Raw genomic sequence first — 22382 nt, 5'->3', positions numbered from 1 at the left:
ATAAACCTTTTTCCACCTTCACCTGAGTCATGTCAGAATTTAAACAAACCGAATGGGAGTACAGGTAATATTTGTTCACAAACTATGTCCCAACAAAGGACCTAACCTATATGTACAAAATAAGTGACATGAGGAGTCACTGGTCAATCAGCTGGATTGTAGTCTTGTAAACCAGTGATCAACAGGTCTCCAAAAAACATATATACAAGTATGGGGAGAGACTTGACACAAGTGTCATAACCGTCAGTCTCACTTAAGTACTGATACACATATATATGCATGAAAGGGATAAAAATACGTTGCTGTGAGGTGCGAGGTCTTTGCTAATCCCCCCCCCCCCCAGTGCTGGCAATCAGTCAGAGGATACTGGGGTGTAGCTAGTCCCACCACGGCAAAGTACTGTTAAAAGTAATTGCAAAAGCACATGGCAAAATAGGAGTATGGTAACATAACTGTGATGGAGGCTAAGTGTGAGACTGCCATCAATCACAGAGAGACCTGTATGCTCCTACACAGTAGTATTGTAGCCATGAAACAAATGCCTTCACAAAAGGTATAGAGCTGGGGTAGAAATGGGTGATATATACAATTTACAGTGCTAGTGTCATTCAACTAGGACTAGTTTCACTCTATAAAACAAGAGCTTCGTCAGGAAATAGAACACACAGTGTACAAATCATAAAAAGTATCCCCCCATCACAAGAAGTCCCACAGCAATACAGGGCTAGAGGGCTCTGTCTCGGGCTATATTGCTGTGGGACTTCTTGTGGTGGGGGGATACTTTTTATGATTTGTACACTGTGTGTTCTATTTCCTGACGAAGCTCTTGTTTTATAGAGTGAAACTAGTCCTAGTTGAATGACACTAGCACTGTAAATTGTATATATCACCCATTTCTACCCCAGCTCTATACCTTTTGTGAAGGCATTTGTTTCATGGCTACAATACTACTGTGTAGGAGCATACAGGTCTCTCTGTGATTGATGGCAGTCTCACACTTAGCCTCCATCACAGTTATGTTACCATACTCCTATTTTGCCATGTGCTTTTGCAATTACTTTTAACAGTACTTTGCCGTGGTGGGACTAGCTACACCCCAGTATCCTCTGACTGATTGCCAGCACTGGGGGGGATTAGAAAAGACCTCGCACCTCACAGCAACGTATTTTTATCCCTTTTGTGCATATATATGTGTATCAGTACTTAAGTGAGACTGACAGTTATGACACTTGTGTCAAGTCTCTCCCCATACTTGTATATATGTTTTTTGGAGACCTGTTGATCACTGGTTTACAAGACTACAATCCAGCTGATTGACCAGTGACTCCTCATGTCACTTATTTTGTACATATAGGTTAGGTCCTTTGTTGGGACATAGTTCATGTCAGAATATAATGATTACTGAGAGGTTAGTGAATGAGAGTCTGTGCATGCGCGTACCCACAGCAAGAACTTACTATCTTTCACAGGGGAACAGGAAACCTGAGGCCTAGTGCCCAGCATTCGCCTTCCTGAGAGTATGTGAGAAAAACTGCTGGTTCCATAGAAAATAGAAACCTTTTTCTGCCTTCTGTCAAGTTTACAGCTGATTTTAATTTGAAATAAGAAATATGACTGGTTACTATGTTCAACAAGTAAACACTTTTATCTTTGTATGGGGGAGAGGGGACCACTAGAGACCAGGTAAAACTGTATGAGGAAGGGAGGGGGGACCAGCAGACACCAAGTACACTGTATGAAGTTGGGAGGGGGGACTACTAACCACCAGGTAATGCCATACAGCATTACCTGGTGGCGTGGTCCCCCTCCACACATGCAGTGTATGGAGTTGGCAGAAAGGACCACTAGATATCAGGTAATGCTATATGGGAGAGGGAGGAGGACTACTAGACACCAAGTAAGGTTGTGTTTGGGAGAGGAGCCACCACTAGACACCAGGTATTCTGTATGGGGTAGGGAGAGGGGCTGACCTTACACCAGATAATGCTGTATGGGAAAGAGGGGTAGACCACTAGACACAAGATAACTCTATATGGGACACAGAGGGAGGGAACCACTAGAGAACAGGGAAGCACTCTATGGGAGAGGGAGACCAATAAGTGATGCTATATGGGGGAAGGAGGGGGCCACTACACACCAGATACACTGTAAAGAGGATGGAGCGGGACCACTAGACACCAAGTACACTGCACAGTGGTGATAGGGAGGGGGAGCCAAAGGACACCAGGTAATGCTGTATGGGAGAGGGAGAGAGGCCACTAGACATCAGGTAATGCTGTGGGAGGACCACTAGATACCAGGTAACACTGTATGGAGGAGGAAAGCAGACCACTTGACACCAGGAAATGCTGGGGGTGAAGTGATATGGGGATGGGGAGGTTAAAAGTAGTGGCCTGGGTTTCTACCCTAGGTTTATACTCGAGTCACACAATCTCGGTTTATCCTTGAATTAATTTATATTTGAGTGTATTCAGTACCTATGCTGTCTAATGTTTCTTGGTCTTTTCCAACTTTTACAAGAAGGGGAGAGAGGCCTCCAGGGTGATTAAAACTAGGTTCAAAAACAATAAAATATAAAAAATAATTAGGTGGCTTACCCAGGCCCGGCCCTAGACTTTTTGCCGCCTGAGGCAAGCTTTAAGCAAATCACCCCCCCCCCCCCAAGCCATGGGTGTGAGGGGCCCCTGGAGCTGGAAGGGATAGCGGGCAGGAAGGGGGTATTGGGCCTAGCGGCTGGGAGGGGGTCGGACCCCCACCTCCCTCGCCTGGGTCCCCCGTCCTCCGCTCCCCTCCAGCTTTAAAAGGTTGCGTGGCTGGCTGCAGCTGTAAGAGGCAACAGGCGGGGATCACTCACCTCTTCCTCGTTCCAGCCTAGCCTGCGCTCCACTGACGTCACTTCCTGCTACGCCGCAGGAAGTGATGTCAGTGGAGCGCACGCTGGAACGAGGAAGAGGTGAGTGATCCCCGCCCGTTGCCTCTTACAGCTGCAGCCAGCCACGCAACTTTTTAAAGCTGGAGGGGAGCGGAGGATGGGGGACCCAGGCGAGGGAGGGGGGAGTTCGACTCCCCTCCACGCCGCTAGGCCCAATACCCCCTTCCTGCCCGCTATCCCCTTCAGCTCGGGCGGCCCCTCACACCCACGGACGGACGGGTGCCGCCCCCCCAGAAGTGCCACCTGAGGCAAAAGTTTCACCCCGCCTCATGGGCCGGCCGGCCCTGGGCTTACCTCAATGAAGACAAATTCTTGTAATAAATGAATTTTTATATGCACTGGCAAAGCGTTTCGTGGCTTGTGTGCCCACTTCCTCTGGCCAAATAAAGTGCCAAAGGATGCTAAAAGCTGAAAAACAGATGGGCCTGAATTTTGCCTATTAGCAGCCCTCTTAGGCACTTTATTTGGCCTGAGGAAGTGGGCACAGACCCATGAAACACTTTGCCAGTGCATATAAAAGTTCATTTATTACATGAATTTGTCTTTATTGAGGTAAGCCACCTAATTATTTTTTATATTTTATTGTTTTTGAACCTAGTTTTAATCACCCTGGGTGCCTCTTTCCCGTTCTTGTGCCTTTCACCCTCCTTTGGCAGGGGTGTCACCATTTTGCCCCCAGTGGCTTAGCCACATTCTGGACCATCTGGTTAATTTTTGACAAGAGCGTGACCATATCCAACTTGCCTGAATACCCGAGTGGAGTTGGGTTTTTACATCTCCACCTGTCTACAGTCATTGGTTGTCCTTCAGCAACACCTTTTGCGAGTATTATTTGTTCTTTTTCATCTATCTTTCTATCATCTCATTGTCACAACTCCACTATCCGGGCTCCCCCTTTATCTCTGTGCTTTTTCTTTATAGGGTGCTTTGATCACCCTCCACAGTTGCATTTTTTAATCAACCCCTTTATGTTTTATCTTACATAATTCTAAAAAAAAAGATCAGAGTTACGGATCTTTTGAGAGCTTCTTGTTAGACAGTGAGTGGGAAGTGTCCATTCTCTGCTCACACTTGCTGCAGCAGGGGGATTTTCAAGCCTTTTCTATTAATATCCCGGAGGTGTGAGGGATGCTGATAGCTCCACACAGAGGTCAAGAGGAACAGTTTACCAATCAGTCAAACATCTGCCAGTCTGTCTTTGTATTAAATGTCTGGTATTAAATCCCAGCAAGAGTGATCGCTATGCGTTGCTCAGCGGAGAAGAGGAAAAGTGTAAATATTTACATGTTAAACAGGTATAACTTGCAAGACAGACGTACCTTGGCCAGTACTGAGGGAGTGCAAGGTGATGTAATGCTATGGGGGTTATCTGATCAGGGGACCCAAACATAACTACTTATTACCATTTATTAGCAGTTGTGTGCACACACTGGATTCTGAACAGAGTCAAGTTGCATTTCACTCTTTATCTTACCATTGCCTTTAAGTTGTACCCAAATACTAAAGACATTGACAGAGGTGCCTGGTTCTTCTACTGACCACATATGCTATTGCTCCGTTGTTATTGCCTGATGAAGCGGGATCAAACCTGCAAAACACGTAGCATTGTCTCCCGTAGTAGGTAAATAAACTTCTTGTATTTAACAAACACATTGACAATTTTTGTGTCTGCTTGGAGGTGGTAAGTCCACTACTGCCTCCTTATGTTTTAAACTTTTAAGATTCTTTTATCTTTTTGGCACCTCTGTATTCATACTACGCTATATAAAGTCCACCCCTGGTGGACAGGTGTTACCCCTTTTTTCCTCATCTACGGAGAACGACTTCTTAATCCTGAGTGGGGTCAGGTCTAATCTCCCCACCTGCCTATACAGCAGTTGCCTTTGAGGTAGCCCTGCTTTGTGAGTATAGCTTATTATTCTATCATACTTCATTTAAACTACCACTACATACTACACTAGATTTGGCTCTTGGAGCCCCTACCTTGCGTTCTGTTTTCCAAATATTAACCTCCTGAGCGGTATGCGGGACACTGTGTCGGGCATACCGCTCCCTAGAATTACAAGTCCCCCAGGGAGATTCTAATAGATTTAATGCCCCCACAAGCTTTTGCTAGCACTAGGCTAGCTAGTATAAGTAGCTGGCACCCTCCGATCGCCGCCGATCCCCCCATCCAGCCATTTGATACATTACCCCACCTGGCTCGCAGCCTCCCCGCAAAGCTCCAGTCTCTCTATGGGGAGAATCGGGTCTGCGCATGACGTCGGTGACATCATGACGTCATGTGCGATCCTCCCCATGGAGCAGGGGTGTCAAACTCAAATACAAAGTGGGCCAAAATTAAACACTGGGACCTAGTTGCAGGCCAACATCAATGTCTACTGGCCCCCTTCCTTCCTTATAAAGTTCCCTGGTGTCTAATGGCTCCCCTCCAACCCCCCCCCCCCTTACAGTTCCCCGGTGTTTTATGGTCCTTCTCCCTCCCCTATACAGTTTCCTGGTGTTTAATTGTCCTCCCTTCCTCCCCTATACAGTTTCCTGGTGTTTAGTGGTCGCCACCCTCCCCTATACAGTTCCCTAATGTTAAGTGCTTTTCCCTACCTCCCCCATATGGCTTCCCTGGTGTTCTACGACTTCACCTCCAATATAGCTTCCCTGGTGGTCTAGAGTGGGCCAAACATGAAGCAAAGTGGGAAACCACTTGGGGGGGGGGGCAAATTTAATGACTCTGAGGGCCAGATTTGGCCCGCGGGCCAGAGTTTGACATGTATGCCATAGAGAGACCGGAGCTGTGTGGGGAGGCTGCACTGATCGCTGGATCCAGGCTGGGTAATGTATAATCAGGGGGATCGGCAGCGATCAGAGGGTGTCGGCTACTTATGCTAGCTAGCCTAGTGCCAGCTAAAGCTTGTGGGGACATTAAATCTTTTAGAATCTTTGTGGTGGACTCTAGCTGCAAAACCTCCTGAGCTGGGTAACGCACAGGAGGTTAAAGAGAAACTTTAACCCGGGATTGAACTTCATCCCAATCAGTAACCGATACCCCCTTTCCCATGAGAAATCTTTTACTTTTCTTGGATAGATCATCTGTATGGCTGATATCGTGATAAAACCCCTCCCACAGTGTGATGTCAGGGCCATGGCCCTGACAGTACCATACGTACGCTTGACAGTTTATTGTTTGTGAACCTCGTTGCATTGTAGAAAATAATGGCTGTTTCCAACTGCCAAGCAAGGGTCACTCCCCCCCTCCCTCACCTCGGGCTCTCCCCTCAGCGCCCCCCACCCCTCCAGCATTAATCGGAAGTAGGAGCAGCAAGCATACCTCCATCCTTCCACTGCGGAGGTCTGATGTCTAAGTCTACTTTCTGTTCATCAGCAAGTAGCGTCAGACGCTTAGACATCGGACCTCCGGTCCCATACCTATATTATTAGTATTAAATCGCGCCTACACTCTATCTCCTATGCTATCAAGGCATTTTGTACTGACCTGAGGAAGGGTGCCATGACCCGGGAAACGCGTTGTCAGATTGCTTTTTGAATAAAAACTTTTTTCCAGTTGAACTGGTGATTATATCTTCTGGAGGAGTGAGCAATTACCTCTCCTTTTTATTATATATTTTTTTATTTGTATTTTAAAATACTAAAATAGAACACACATTGGGCGCCTCCATCCTACCCATTATCATCCTGTCTGTACAGCTCTGTACAGAGAATCTCAGAGAGAGAAGAAGAAAAGGAAACGGGAAGCAGGACCCTTCTAAGCATATATACAAGAATCCTTTGTAACTGTTATTGGATGCTACCCACACTGGGTAGTAGCCGAAATGCAACTGAACAGGGAAAAACCAACCACTACACGTGGAGTGCTGCTGGTCACAGTACAAACTGTGCATTGCAGTTGGGTCTGGTTAGTGGGGAGGGAAGTAGGTATGTAGAGAGTAAACCAGCTGCAAAGTTGTAAATAGTTATATGATACATGTATTTAGCGCCCAAGGTAGTTATCAATATAAATATATAAAAATGGTAAAAGAGGCAAGTATAGCACTTCCCTCACAAATTCATATGAGTCATGTCTAAAATTTGAAAGGGTATTTTTTGATGTTTTGCAGACCTGGCCTACTTCCTTGGGTATTGTGTCTATATGGCTAGATCTCACTGTAGTATGAGACTCGTGTCACTGTGAGAGCTAGCCAAATAGGCACTATACCCAAGGAAGGGGGGCATACCTGCAAACCAATGTGGACATGCTAATACATCCCTTTTAAAATTATAGACTTGACTATTATCATTTTTATATTGATTACTACATTGGGCGCCTCCTAAAGACACATCTTATGCACTGCCTGTACAGCCTTTCAATAACAATGGTTAGGGGCAGAGTGCCTGTAGGGAAAAAAGTGCAACAAATTGGTACTCGCCTCGGTAGAGGTAAGCTTCTGGGACCCCCAGAGACTACTCGGTAGAGGTAAGCTTCTGGGACCCGCAGAGACTACTCGGTAGAGGTAAGCCTCTGGGACCTCCAGAGACTACTCAGAAGAGATAAGCCTCTGAGACCTCCAGAGACTACTTGGTAGAGGTAAGCCTCTGGGACCCGCAGAGACTACTCGGTAGAGGTAAGCCTCTGGGACCTCCAGAGACTACTCGGTAGAGGTAAGCCTCTGGGACCTCCAGATACTACTTGGTAGAAGTAAGCCTCTGGGAACTCCAGATACTACTCGGTACAGGTAAGCCTCTGGGAACTCCAGATACTACTCGGTACAGGTAAGCCTCTGGGACCCCCAGAGACTACTCGGTAGAGGAAATCCTCTGGGACCCCCAGATACTACTTGGTAGAAGTAAGCCTCTGGGAACTCCAGATACTACTCGGTACAGGTAAGCCTCTGGGACCCCCAGAGACTACTCGGTAGAGGTAAGCCTCTGGGACCTCCAGAGACTACTGGGTAGAGGTAAGCCTCTGGAAACTCCAGATACTACTCGGTAGAAGTAAGCCTCTGGGACCTCCAGAGACTACTCGGAAGAGGTAAGCCTCGGTAGAGGAAATCCTCTGGGACCCCCAGATACTACTTGGTAGAAGTAAGCCTCTGGGAACTCCAGATACTACTCGGTACAGGTAAGCCTCTGGGACCCCCAGAGACTACTCGGTAGAGGTAAGCCTCTGGAACCTCCAGATACTACTTGGTAGAAGTAAGCCTCTGGGAACTCCAGATACTACTCGGTACAGGTAAGCCTCTGGGACCCCCAGAGACTACTCGGTAGAGGTAAGCCTCCGGGACCTCCAGAGACTACTCGGTAGAGGTAAGCCTCTGGGACCTCCAAAGACTACTCGGTAGAGGAAATCCTCTGGGACCCCCAGATACTACTCGGTAGAGGTAAGCCTCTGGGACCTCCAGAGACTACTGGGCAGAGGTAAGCCTCTGGGAACTCCAGAGACTACTCTGTAGAAGTAAGCCTCTGGGACCTCCAGAGACTACTCGGAAGAGGTAAGCCTCTGGGAACTCCAGATACTACTCGGTAGAGGAAATCCTCTGGGACCCCCAGAGACTACTCGGTAGAGGGAATCCTCTGGGAACTCCAGATACTACTCGGTAGAGGAAATCCTCTGGGACCCCCAGAGACTACTCGGTAGAGGTAAACCTCTGGGACCCCCAGATACTACTCGGTAGAGGTAAGTCTCTGGGACCTCCAGAGACTACTGGGTAGAGGTAAGCCTCTGGGAACTCCAGAGACTACTCGGTAGAAGTAAGCCTCTGGGACCTCCAGAGACTACTCAGAAGAGGTAAGCCTCTGGGAACTCCAGATACTACTCGGTAGAGGAAATCCTCTGGGACCCCCAGAGACTACTCGGTAGAGGAAATCCTCTGGGACCCCCAGATACTACTCGGTAGAGGTAAGCCTCTTGGACCTCCAGAGACTACTCGGTACAAATAAGCCTCTGGGAACTCCAGAGACTACTCGGTAGAAGTAAGCCTCTGGGACCTCCAGAGACTACTTGGTAGAGGTAAGCCTCCGGGACCCCCAGAGGCTACTCAGTAGAGATAATCCTCTGGGACTCCCAGAGACTGCTCGGTAGAAGAAAGCCTCTGGGACCTCCAGAGACTACCTCCATCCTCCTCCACTTGGTTCCATGTTATTGCGCATTGTGTCTGTGAAGTTCAGGGGTCTCAGCTCCGGAATGGCCTAGTGAAGGACTCAAAGGATTCCTCCAGCTGATAAGTATATAAATTGTGTGCTTGCAAACCTTATGTTAGGTATACACCATACAATTTTGGGTCAGATAGATGGTTCGATAAATAATTTATGTCATGTCCGATATTATTTTCGATCATTTTTCTGGTCGATTTCTCATACAAGTGAATGGAAATATATAAGAAAAGATAAGAGAATCTAGCAGGAAATCAACCGGAAAATCGAATCTAAAATCGATCGGACAGAAAATCGACCGAAAAAATGCATTGTGTGTACCTAGCATAAAGGTAGCCATACATCTAGCGATTCTGATTCAATGAACAAAGCAATATTGGGGAATCAACTTCAGTATAGTTGATCAAAAGTCGATCAACTAGTGACCCCACACACTACAGGCGATATCCTATGCAATTCACCTTCACTAATCAATCTGACCGGTTATGACTCCATGCTCTGAATGCAAAAATGTATTCAGAGTCGTTCAAATAATGAGTAAACAGTAGTCGATTCCTGTACAATATCTTGCATCCTGCTCGATCGACTAAGCTGGTCGATGCTACATATCAGCCACTTTTGATCGATTGGGCATACTGGAACACACTCGATTCCCTCTCGATACGATAAAACGATGAAATCAAATGGTCGATCATATAGCAAAATCGCTAGATGCATGGCTACCTTTAGGGCTGGTTCAGACGGGCGTTTTTGTGGCGTTTAACGCAGCGTTTCAGACGCAGCGTTTTTTGGGATCTACTGCCATCCCATGCAAGTGAATGGGAGCGTTTAGAGCTGGCTTTTGCAGGCTTTCATGAAAGCCTGGCAGTAGATCCCAGCGTTGCGTCTAGTCTCAAAAGCAACATGCTGCTTTCAGAGGCAGTAAACGCCAGGAAACAATAGCAGAGACCAGAACTGCTAGCCTTGAACGCTTTCCAAAAGCCTTCAAAAGCTAGCTTTTAAACGCTGGCGTTTAAACGCTGGCGTTTGAACGCAATGCCAAGCAAAAGCTCAGCAGACGCCCGTGTGAACCAGCCCTTACAGGTAGTGATGGTCATGTCTAGGAAAACTCATGGAGAAGCATGTGATCAGTTTGGTCAGATGATAGATATGCAAGCCTCTGATTTGCTAGCTCTGGTCATGTGCTAAAGCAAGATGTGATCACAGCCAATCAGAGCTTTGCAAATCTATCAGCTGATCAAAATCACATGCTTCTCCATGAGATCTAGACATGGCCATCAATACTCACAGGTTTGCTTTAAGCGGCTATGTACAGTATATGCAACGTGTAAATGGGGCTTTACAGTACCATAATTCTTGATGTTAGGACAGTAAAATACCTTTACAGTAAACTCCAAAGGACCAGGAAAAGTAGTTTACTATATCAGAATTGGTCATACATTGTATATTTATACAGACACATTTGCTGGGACCTGAGGACTGAGTTTACTATATCCAGAGGATTACTATATCAGAGTTTACGATAACGAGATTCTGCTGTACACCATTTATGTTGAGCTGCTAAGAAGGTCATGTATGATAAGCTTCCTCTCAGCTTCCACTTTCTCTTTTTGAGTGACAGCTCATAGCTATATATTGCTCCTCAGCTCACACTTTGTCATTTGTTACAGTAATGCAGTGAAGGTGTCAGCACAGGGAATGCTCCTAGTCACACAGATAAGAATGAAGGGCAGCCAGCCAACCAGTGCTCAGGAATTCCTCTGACACAGAATGACTCATGGAATCTAGGTATCTGCGATCAGTTAAATAAGAGCTTTTTCTGCCCTTAATTGGAGATGATATCACTTTCCCACAGATGGGAAAAAAATCTTTACAAAGAGAAATAAGCTTTCTGAAGACCTGTGTGCTGCAAGAGAAGTTTACAATAGACCTTGTTAATGTACGTCATATAGCTGGATCATAAATGTTTTAGGAGACCTGTGATAATAAGCAAGGTCACTTGACAAGACACAGAACATTTATAGTGCGCTTTTCTCCAGGCAGACTCAAAGCGCCAGAGCTGCAGCCATTAGGGCACCACTACAGGGAGTAGCAGTGTTAGGGAGTCTTGCCCAATGACTCCTTACTGAATAGGAAGAGCTGAGATTCAAACCCAGGTCTCCTGTGTCAGAGCGTTTAAAGGAAACCAGAGCTGTCGATAAAAGAAGAACTGATACTTACCCGCTGCTTCCTCTTGCAGCATAAACACGTGCGAGTCCCTCACCGTCCTCCCGCGGTCTGCCGTTCAGCTGCGATCAGCCCCGGTAATTGGTTCAGTCGTGTCAGACAGGGCTACTGCGCATGCGCATTACGCTATCTATCCACACTTGAAACTGTTAGTATACTTTAACTACTTAAGTATCGTGGTGATTGAAATTTACGTCACGTTTTGGTGGGCTCTTGGCTGGCCCGACGTAGATTTCAATCACCGCCCGCAGCGCGCATTCGCCGTTTCCGTCACTCCCCGCCGATTGCGCCGCTCAAACCCAACGTTTCTCGTCTCAACTCACAGGCTCTGCCTGGCTCTATGACGGCAGAGCCATGTGATGCCGGTCAGGAGCCAATATCATTGCCTCTTGGCCGTGTCTATCAATGTAAACCGCTCCCATTGGCTTACATTGATAGAAACGGTCAGGAGCCAATGAAAGCGGCTCCTGACCGGCTCACATGACTCTGCCATCATAAAGACGGCAGAGTCTATGTCCTTAGGATCCCGGCGAGCGGCGGTGACGGCGGATATGCGCGTCGATTCGTCGGGATTCTGTCGTTCTTGTACCAGCGGTCTCTGGTCCTTAGGGGGGCAGAGACCGCTGGTACTTAAGTGGTTAAGGAAATGCACTAGGTTGTTTTGCAACATTTGTTGCATTTATTTTGTTAGAAAAGATGTTTTATTAGGTTCATATACAATGTTACAAGGCGTCTCATTTTACTACTGTGGTAAAAAAAAAAGTCTTTACATTGCAAAATCCAAGTCAGGAGACTTGGTTTATTGATAACAGTTTTATTGTCCTACAAAGCTATCTTATCTTTATTACACCGCAGTAAAGCAAGACCCTGTTGCACTTCCAAAGCTTCTTACTCAATCCAACACGTGCACATCCAAATGCTAAATGTTCCTTTGTATTTTTTACAATTTTCTTGGTTTAAAAAAATGCTTTGGTATGTAACCTACTAGATAGGAGATTAAAGGGATACCAACTTTTTTGCTCTAAAACATTAAACACAGAAAACAGTAAGAGATTGATATTATGTCACTTGGAGACATTTACACTTCAATGAGGCCAATTGATAAAATTGCTCATTGCAGGATAAAATATGAGATTGTCTTGTAATAAAGTAATTGCTGTGCAAACAAAGTAGATAACGTTGTCTGCTTCCCCCTGGATACAGCAGAAGCTATTTTTAGCTAATTTTGTCATAGCAACAGGACTTTTATCAATTAGCTTCTGAGTGAAGTAGAAGTTTCAGTATTAACCCTTACAGTAACTTGTAAACCATTTATATATTTTTGCTATTAGTTTTGTGGTATGTTTAACCAGTTCACCCCCAAGGGTTTTTATCCTAACGGACCAGAGCAATTTTCAGTTGTCAGCGCTCCTCCCTTTTATTCCCTAATAACTTTATTACTACTTATCACAAGAAAATGATCTATACCTCATTTTTTTTGCCACCAATTAGGCTTTCTGTGGATAGTACATTTTGCTAAGAATTTTTTTTATTCTAAATGCATTTTAATGAGAAAAACAGAAAAAAAAGAAAAAAAAATCATTATTTCTCAGTGTTCAGCCTTTATAGTTTTAAAATTAAACATTCTCCTGTGGATAAAACAAACACGTTTTATTTGCCCAGTGGTCCCGATAATTAAACCGTTTAGATTATGTCCCTACCACAATGTATGGCGACAGTATATTATTTTGAAATATAAGTGGTTATTTTTCTGTTTGTTCTGGCCATAATTACAAGCCCCTATGTAATAAATTAAAATTAATTTTCCCCCATAAAATATAGAATAAAAAAAGCTGAGTCCCTAAGGCAACTATTTATTTATTTTTTTTAAGCTGATTTTTTTTTTACAAGTGTTTTTTTTGGGGGGGGAGGGTTGGAAGTGTAATTTTATTAATGATGTGTATATACTTGAAAATGTATGTATTTTGTAGGTGTAATATACTTTTTGGCCACAAGATGGCGCTAGTGAACACTCATAGGACGTGTTCACTTTATTTTTTTTTTTTTTTTTTTTTTACACTTTATTAAACTGTTACATTTCCTGTTTATGTGAATGGACGTAGCCGCTGTTCGCGGTCACGTCCATTCACTCCAGGCACTGCGATTGGGTAGAGGACTGTTCGGTCCTCTTCCCCAATCGCCCAGCACGGGATCCCGACGGTAATGGCGGTGGTAGCGGCGGACACACGGCGGTAGCAGCGGCGGGAATGCGCGACGTATTAAAACGTCATGTTGCTGTTAATAGCGGTAAGCATGACGTTTTAAAGTGAACCTTAAGTGAGAAAAAAAAATTGAGTTTTACTCACCTGGGGCTTACCTCAGCCCCCTGCAGCTGATCGGTGCCCACGACGAGTCGCTCTGATGCTCCGGGTCCCGCTGGCGGCCACTTCCGGTTTCGCCGTCAGGACCCGTCAGGCTGGGGAACGCGGCTGATACTACGCGTTCCCAGCCAAAATAGCACCCCTATGCGGCCATATGTCCGCATAGGCACCCGTATGCGGACATATGGCCGCATAGGGGTGCTATTTTGGCTGGGAACGCGTAGTATCAGCCGCGTTCCCCAGCCTGACGGGTCCTGACGGCGAAACCGGAAGTGGCCGCCAGCGGGACCCGGAGCATCAGAGCGACTCGTCGTGGGCACCGATCAGCTGCAGGGGGCTGAGGTAAGCCCCAGGTGAGTAAAACTCAATTTTTTTTTCTCACTTAAGGTTCACTTTAATACGTTAGGATGGCGGTAAATGGTTAATGCTTATAGATTTTAAATGAGATTTGAGTTTGATACCAATTTAATAAAAAAATATAAGATCAGTACATCATTCCCTTTAGCAAGCATTTGTTGTCAACGGATACCATAATAAGCTTGGCAGAATCCTGCAACACATTTTAAGTTCGCGTTTTAGGGTACCTGTAGTTCTCTGTATAACCTTGTGAGAGCTCTCAGGACTGCATTCACAGTGTACTAAATGCAGTCAAGATATAGAACTTCACAGTCCTTTAAAGTGAACCCGAGGTAAGAGTGATACCAAGGCTGCCATATTTATTTCCTTTTAAACAATACCAGTTGCCTGGCAGTCCTGTTGATCTCCAGGCACTAGTAATGTCTGAGCTACAACCCTGAAACAAGTATGTGGCTAATCAAGTTAGACTTGAGTCAGAGCACCTGATATGCATGCTTGTTCTGGGTCTATGTCTAAAAGCATTAGAGACACAGGATTAGTGGGGACCGCCAAGCAACCTGCATTTTTTATAAGAAATTTGGCAGCCTCCATATCACTCTCACTTAAGGTTCCCTTTAAACTGTAGCCACTTTGATGTGACAAGGTGAAAAATACCTGTGTGCTTGTTTTGGTGCATTGCTTGGTCTCTATGAAACGCAAAGCTTCTTTCTATGACCCCTGTCTCTATGAATCTGTGAGAAAGTTGACAGCATTGCCTGACTGCTAGACCTTGATCTGACCCTACAGTGTAAGAAAACCTTTCTCAGGAGGGCTTGAAGGCAGACACATCCTTTTAGTGCGTGCAAGTAATTTCCAGAAGGAAGATGACAACCTCCATTAAACAGAGGCTGCAGATTTGGAAGGCCAGGTGAGATGACAACATGCAACAATAACATAAAATTATTTAGATATACAGACCATGGTATAGATGGGTTCAAGCAGAGTATAGACTAGTTCACGTTTGCTTTAAACCTCAGGAAATTCTGCCATTCTAGTTATGAATATTTGAAACGTCTTTCTGTGTTGCGTCTGGGCTCCAAACTTAGAATAGTTTACCTCACTTCCTGTCCCGTCTCATGCTTCCTGTTGCAGTGACCACCAGTGTACATTTTTAAAGCCATTGGAGCCTTGAACAGAAAGTCGGCAGATCTAACTTCTCTCCACACTATCCAATATAAAAATATATACTTTTCCCCCCTGAATGTTACATTTCTTAGTATGGCAATGTGCTCCTAATGATATGTTTTATCCTAGTTTTACCAGGCCCTTAGTGGGAATAATTGATGCATGTAATTATTACCTGCAAACAAAAGATATGACTCATTATATTATAGAAAACATAATTTATTGCCAGAAATATTTGCATAATATCATTCCAATGTACAGTGATACAACTTTTTATAGCAAGAAACATACATTGTGCCTTAAGAACCATTTACAATTTCACCGTTTTCTTACATTCATCAACTCTTTGCAGGACAAATATACCTCCAGCCATCAGAAATGGACATGTTCTGCTCTAAGCATCACAGCTCATTTCACACACTTTTCAAGCATTTGCTCAGTTTTGCCTCTTTCCCATTTATACCCATTATACATAATACAGAAACATAAAACTGTTAAGGATCCAAAAAAAAAGTGCACAGAAAGTTCACGAGAACATGAAATACTGAAAATGAAAAATTAAGTTTTTTCACAATGCAGAAATAGATGCGACCAAAATATTCTGCCCCCCAAAAACATCCATGTTAATAAAGCTGACCGATGCCTCTGAGAATTTAACCTTTCATCAAACAGAAATAGACATTCAACTATTTAAATCACATTTAAACTCCTCGTAGATTTTTTCCTATCCATGTGCAAAATACATCAACTACAATCAACTCATCCTTTATTTAAGGAATCTAAAAATTATATTAAATATCAAATCCACATAAAAAGGTGCAACCAAACTCTTACCTTCAATATGAAGGATGGGGGTTCATAACTCCTGTAATTATTTAATAAATGTTAGGACTTTTTTAATAATTCCCATAAGCAGTGATGTGCGGTAACTTTCAGCATGCAATCAAAGACCAATATTTATAGGGTGACCCACACCAGTAAGATAAACAAAAATGGGTTCTGATTGGTTGCCAAGGAAACCTGCAAGTCACTGCTTTGTACTACATTATTAAATAAGCCCCTTAGTGTACATACAATCTTACAGACTGCCTATAACACAAGTGCAACGTATTTGGGGAATACCACAAAATCTAATTTCAATTAAAAAAAAAAAAATCTGTGTGCCATTTTAATACTGATGTTTACGTCTTTTTTAAAAAATAAAATAAAAAAACACCCTCAGAACTAATCAGAGATGATTAAGCAGATATTACAGAAGTGATGAAATGATAAATGTATGTAGGTTGGCTTGTTTTGCTGTTTATGTTGTATGGCACACAGGAAAAAAAGTAATATCCCTCTTATTTTTAAGAAAACTCTAGTGTTCGACCCTCAGTTCTGCATATTTACCTTTTTTGGCATGATTTAAAGGCACTTCTCTGAAAATAATTGAAAATGATCAGAAATGTAAAAATTTTGAAAAACTAAAGCTATCTGATCATAAGTCACCTCTTGCCAGAAACTGTACATCATAGCTTCTTGCTCATGACTTTCTAACAATCAACCCTCATTCATTAACCATCTTGTTTTGTAGTGTTTAAGAAAGTTACAGATCTTGTGCAGATGGGCCACAGAATATACTGGCTATTGGGGATTAAACCTAAGATATTGCGTGGTAACCATCTTTAATTCATGTCCTACTGAAACCAACTAACTTTCCCTGACCCTTTGTGAGCCAAAGTGTGAGAACCTCAATCTAGCCTCACAAGTTTGATAGAATTTCATTTTCTTCTTCCGTGATTGCTGACCAAACTCTTCACAAGTTTCCGGTACCTTGGCTATCACTTACCATTCTGTCACCCTGAACAACGTTAAACGTAAAAAAACATCTTGGGTAGTTCTTTATGCGGTTTTGTAAAATTCTGTCTCTCCAACATGCTACGCTTTCATTTTAATATATACTCTCTCTATGTATATTTATATAGGCCATTTAAAGGCAGCAATTATGTTGGTATATGGTAGGCACGTGTGCTCTATTCTAACGCAGGCTTATCCAGGATTTGTGGCTGCTTGAGACCTGAACAATTTGCTTAATAGGAAAGCTTGCTGCCTCAATTATTCTCACACTAGAAGAGCGTAATCGTGTTCTGACCTGATGCCGTTACGTAACGTGTAGCATTTATCTATAGTATGCTTCTTCTGCTGGACATCTGAGATTCTTTTTGTATTTAAGAATGATGACCAAGGAAGTTTCACCAGTAGGGTGAGGTGTTCCCTATTTTACCCCAACTTTGCCATTCGGGATAAAGACCCATGGATGTCTTAGGGGTTCCAAACTGATCTAAGTCATTTTCTGGTTTGTAACTTTGTAATTTGTAAGAGGTTATGTCTGTTTTAGTAAGCAAATGGGTCTGCACACCGTCAGATTTCCATTCGGCGTGAACAATACAGTAGTTCTGTCCATCGTTATTATCCCAATATTCTTTGCCATCACATTCATATGACAGACAGAACTCAATTTTCTCATGGCTTGGAATGTTGGGTGGCAGGTCGATAGCGAAGGAGAAGGTGTCACAGTCCGAGCTTCCGTACACATTGTTCATGTAAGTGCAGTTTAAGTCCGTGTAGGATTTCCAGGTGTTAAAGGTCATGCGCACCTTGACCGTTTTTTCATAGCTTAGGTTCTTCACTTTGATGGTTCCAGCAACAGATCTCTCCTGAAGGCTGCAGTTCTCCAAACATATTAAGTTCTTCTGAATTTTATTACGGAACTGCAAGTAATCGGCTGAGGGCTGAGTGAATCCAAGGATCAAGTTCTTTTCTTCATGCAGTTTTAAGCTGGCGGTGATGTCTTCAAGATCGATCAGATCAAACTGGAGTTTCAGCTCAGGCTCATCTTTAAACTCAGAGAATATGTGCACTGAGGTCAAGGAGAGACCCTTGGAATCAGCGAAGATCACTTTCTTTTTGCCTCGTGATTTTGACCGGTTCCACTCGTTGTTCCTGGACTCTGAATCTTTCTTTAAGGAGATGCATGGCCTAAGTGGCTTAAACCGGTTGACAAAGTTTCTCCCTCTGCAGTCATCGTAAGGACTGAGGAATTTCTTTAGTGGAGGCGAGTGCGCTAAGCAAATCCGTACTGCAACATCCACAGGCATAATGGACCGTGGAAGGGACCGTGGAAGGGGCCGTGGCTCCAAAATCTGAATCATTCTAAAGAAGAGACAAAAACATGCAAAATTTCTTAGTGCGATAGGAAAATTACTGCCAAACGGTCATCTTAAAATTGTTTATTTTATGATAGCTAAACTATAAGCTTCAGAAAGTAAGACTGTATATAAAAACTCATCAAAAGGGTATTATGGATGAATGCTTAGACATTTAATGCTAACAACAAAAAGGCAAGGAATAACAAAACATCAACCGAGCTAAAATTAAAAAAAATATATATATTTTAATCTGTGAAAAAATTAGGAAACCATCATTAGTTTCAATTTTTTTTTAATAATAGAAACATACAGGTGAAACTGGAAAAGCTAGAATATCGTACAAAAGTTAATTTACAGTAGAACTCGTTATTTTTAACTCTGGTGTAGTAAACCTCTGAATATAGTAAACTCAGTCCTCAGATCCCGGCAAATGCACCTGTATAAATGTACAATGTATGACCAATTCTGATATAGTAAACTTTTGATATAGTAAGCTACTTTGCCAGGTCCCTTGAGGTTCACTATAAAGGGATTCTACTGTATTTCAGTCATTTAACTTAACCTATTTGAAGAATAGACTCAGTACATGCAACGTGAGATATTTCAAGCCTTTATTTGTTATCATTGTGACGATTATGGCTTACAGCTTATGAAAATCCCCAAATCTCAGACCATTCAAATATTGTGAAAAGGTTCAACAGTCTAGGCTCAAAGTGTCAGACTCAAATCAGCTAATTCATCCAAAACACCTGCAAAGGGTTCCGACTTCATCTATTAGTTTCAATTTTTAAGTTGAATTACTGTAATAAATGAACTTGTGCACAATATTCTTATTTTTCGAGTTTCACCCATATATATACACACACACACACACATATATTGAATACTACTAATTATAGTGTGCAGGTAGATTGCACATTGTGGAACAAGCAAGCATTCTAGAGCTCAACACACCAAGACTTCTCGTTTACAGTCATATTGCTGCTCTTGCACAAAATCTTGGCAATCTTGCAAGCGAAAAGGAATTCTCAGTGCTCTCTTGCTGAGTTTTCGCTCTATTATTCTTTCTAAGGAGTGTCAGACTCGTGCAAATAGCAGCAGCACTTTGTATCTGACCCAGACAAACAATGCATTTGTCAGGCAGTTTTATCCCCTGAAGCACAAAAGCCTCTAGCCATCAGCTTAAAAGGAAATAAGAGACTTCGGCCATTTAGTTCACGCAGGATGGTTGCATTAATAAAGTCAGTGTGGTGTGCAGTAATGATGTATTCAATACAGCAACCAATCGTATTTCACTTTTTATCTGTCAACAGCAATATGAATAATAAAACATTAGTTTTCAATTGCTTGCTCTGGCTAAAAGCAGTATGGTAACTTTTCAAAAGCACCATCCCATTGTGGTGAAGTAAACATTTAATAATGGGACTGATCATGTAAGAAAACGAAGATTTTGCAGGATCGGTGTTAAATCCAACCAATGACAAGTATCTCTCTACCTTCTATAGATGCCAATCTATAGAATAATAGTGCATGGTTTACACTTTTATGACTAGTCTAACTTACAGCTGCATAAAAAAAGATGTTACTTGCAAAAACTTCAGACCCACAATCCAATACAGGCAACATCATTAAAGCTATAAAAAGGAAGACAGCCTTCGCTGGCGATCGCAATAGATATACCTTCAGACTCTATCTTACCTTCAAGCTAAAGACATAAATATTTTAATAACTCACACTTTTAATCTATTTATTTAGTTAGTAAGTGGTGCCATCTTACTCAAAATGGATTAAAACTAATATTCTATACTTTAATCTGCCCATCTATATCACTAGGCACCAATAAAATCATCTGATTAGATGTGATCTAAGCACTGGGTGGAAGAATGTATAAAGGTTGTGTATTGATTAGACTTTTGACATCTCATCTGCTTTGACACTTTGTAGTTAATAGGCTATATGATAAGAGCTTGCACAGTGATCACTCTATCTATGCAATGAGCGGTACCTGCACTGTGACAGATCGCCCTCCTCCTCCTCTGCGTGCTTCACTGATGCTGCTGGACGATTAGCAGAAGCTCCAGCCCAGCTCGCCTGGTTATCAAGCAGCGGGACGGCCCCTTCACGTGAAAGATGATCACAGGCCAATCCCGCGGCAGCTCACGTACCGCTAGCCAATCACAGCGGGGCCGGCACTGACAGCGAGAACGTGATCCCAGGCGGCTCTGCACTCAGTGACCGGGCGTCGTGCAGGAGGGGGGCTGGAGGAAGGGATGGCCGCCTTCGCCCAATCAATTCCCTTATCATGGCACAGAATAAAAAAAAAAATAACACGCTTATTTTGTGTGACAGCGCTTGTCTGCCAGGGGTGTCACTGCGCTGATCAGTATATAGACTTTTGCCAGCATGGGGAGCTGTGCTCTGATCTGTAGGCGATTCCCACTTACCGAACCGCTGTTCTGTAACACAAGCGTTATGGGAGTCCAGTTAACCCTTGTATGCTCACTAAGCCAACACATGGAACATCATTTGTGATTGTCATTGCAGCTTCTACTTAAAGGGAACCAGAGAGGAAGGATCCTTCAAAATGGGAAAAGATTTTATACATACCTGGGGCTTCCTCCAGCCCCATCCGCATGGATCGCTCCCATGCCACCATCCTCCGCTGCCTCAGTTCGCCGGTACCGGGTCCTGTCACTTCCGCCGGATGCGGCCAGTTTTCCGCATCCACAGGGACTCCCTCTGTCTCTTTACGCATGCGCCTGCGCTTCCGTCTACTGGCCGAAATGACGGGACCCCGCACCGGCGGGTAGAGGCAGTGGAGAAAGGTGGCGTGGGAGCGATCGTGGTCCTCAAACTATGGCCCACGGGCCGAATGCGGCCTTCCAAGGCATTTTTACTAGCCCCCCAAACACGAAATGTATAACTTATTGATGTGGCCCCCTGCACCTTTAAATATCAACGTCCTGCATATAGAATAGCAGTGCTGGCACCACCCATCCACATATTGTAGAAGCCAGCGAGCAGTCATTTGCTGGCTTCCAGCAGTCACTTGGTCACCTTGGTATGCTTCACTGTCTGGTGCACAAAGGCGTTCTTCTGGCGCTGCAAGACTGAATGGCTGCTGCAGGGAGTTCTCCTCTGGGCGTGATTAGGGGGAATCAACACCTAGATTCAATGTGATATTTTTCAATATCATTTTATGTATGTTCAGGCCCCCCAGCAGTCTGAAGTATGTTGACCCGGCCCTTGACCGAAAAACTTTGGGGACCCTGTTATAGATACAGATACTTATAGATAAGTTTCACTTACCTGGGGCTTCCCCAAGCCCCCTGCAGCTCGCCTGTCCTGCACTGGTCCTGCACGATCCTCTGCTCTCCCTCCGCGGTGCAGTTTCGTTACTGCCGACTTGTAAGTTGACGGCAACTGCGCCTGCCCACCCCCGGGCCACACGTATCCTTCTTCGCGTTACCGCCCACTGCAGGACGGTACTGTCGACTTACAAGTTGGCAGTAACGAAACTGCACCGTGGCGGGAGAACGGAGGATCGTGCAGTACCGGCATGGGACAGGACAGCTGCAGGGGGCATGGGGAAGCCCAAGGTAAGTGAAACTCTGTTTTTATAGCAAACTTCAGTTCCGCTTTAAATAAATGATAGCATTGTACACCAGGCCCATGGCCTTCAGCCAATGAACATCGGACACGGCACAAGCTTTGTCTAGCTCCTCCACTCGCGCAGCTTTTCTAACTGTATTCCGTTGGTGGCGTGGATAGTGTTTCCCACTGGGTCCCCTCAACTAGCACTCCTGCATCTTTTACCTATGAACCTAGGCTACTTTGACCATGGCTGGATTTTTGGAAAGACCTGGGCCTTGGGTGGCAGGTGGCTGAGGGGCGGCTGGACATGGAAGGTTGCTGCAAATGGAATACAGAGGTTGCAAATAAGGAACAACAGATAGAAATAGGGATCTGTAGCTCAAGGGATTTGTATAGAATTGAAGGGGGCTGCTGTAC

At 44.1% G+C, this 22382-nt stretch overlaps 1 protein-coding gene across 1 annotated transcript; it reads right to left on the bottom strand.

The window, feature by feature from the left end:
- Window positions 1-15381: 15381 nt before the first annotated feature.
- On the bottom strand, window positions 15382-20479 carry PPP1R3C (protein phosphatase 1 regulatory subunit 3C). The gene is made up of 2 exons (XM_068255289.1): window positions 20377-20479; window positions 15382-18375 (listed from the first exon to the last, which is right to left on the bottom strand). The coding sequence occupies exon 2, from the start codon at window positions 18372-18374 to the stop codon at window positions 17415-17417; it is 960 nt and encodes a 319-aa protein (XP_068111390.1). The 5' UTR covers window position 18375; window positions 20377-20479; the 3' UTR covers window positions 15382-17414.
- Between the last annotated feature and the right edge of the window lie 1903 nt (window positions 20480-22382).

Source organism: Hyperolius riggenbachi, chromosome 10 (assembly GCF_040937935.1).
Source record: "Hyperolius riggenbachi isolate aHypRig1 chromosome 10, aHypRig1.pri, whole genome shotgun sequence".
NCBI classification, from domain to species: Eukaryota; Metazoa; Chordata; class Amphibia; order Anura; family Hyperoliidae; genus Hyperolius; species Hyperolius riggenbachi.
The sequence above is the reverse complement of the archived record's forward strand: the minus strand, read 5'-3'. Positions and strand labels throughout refer to the sequence as shown.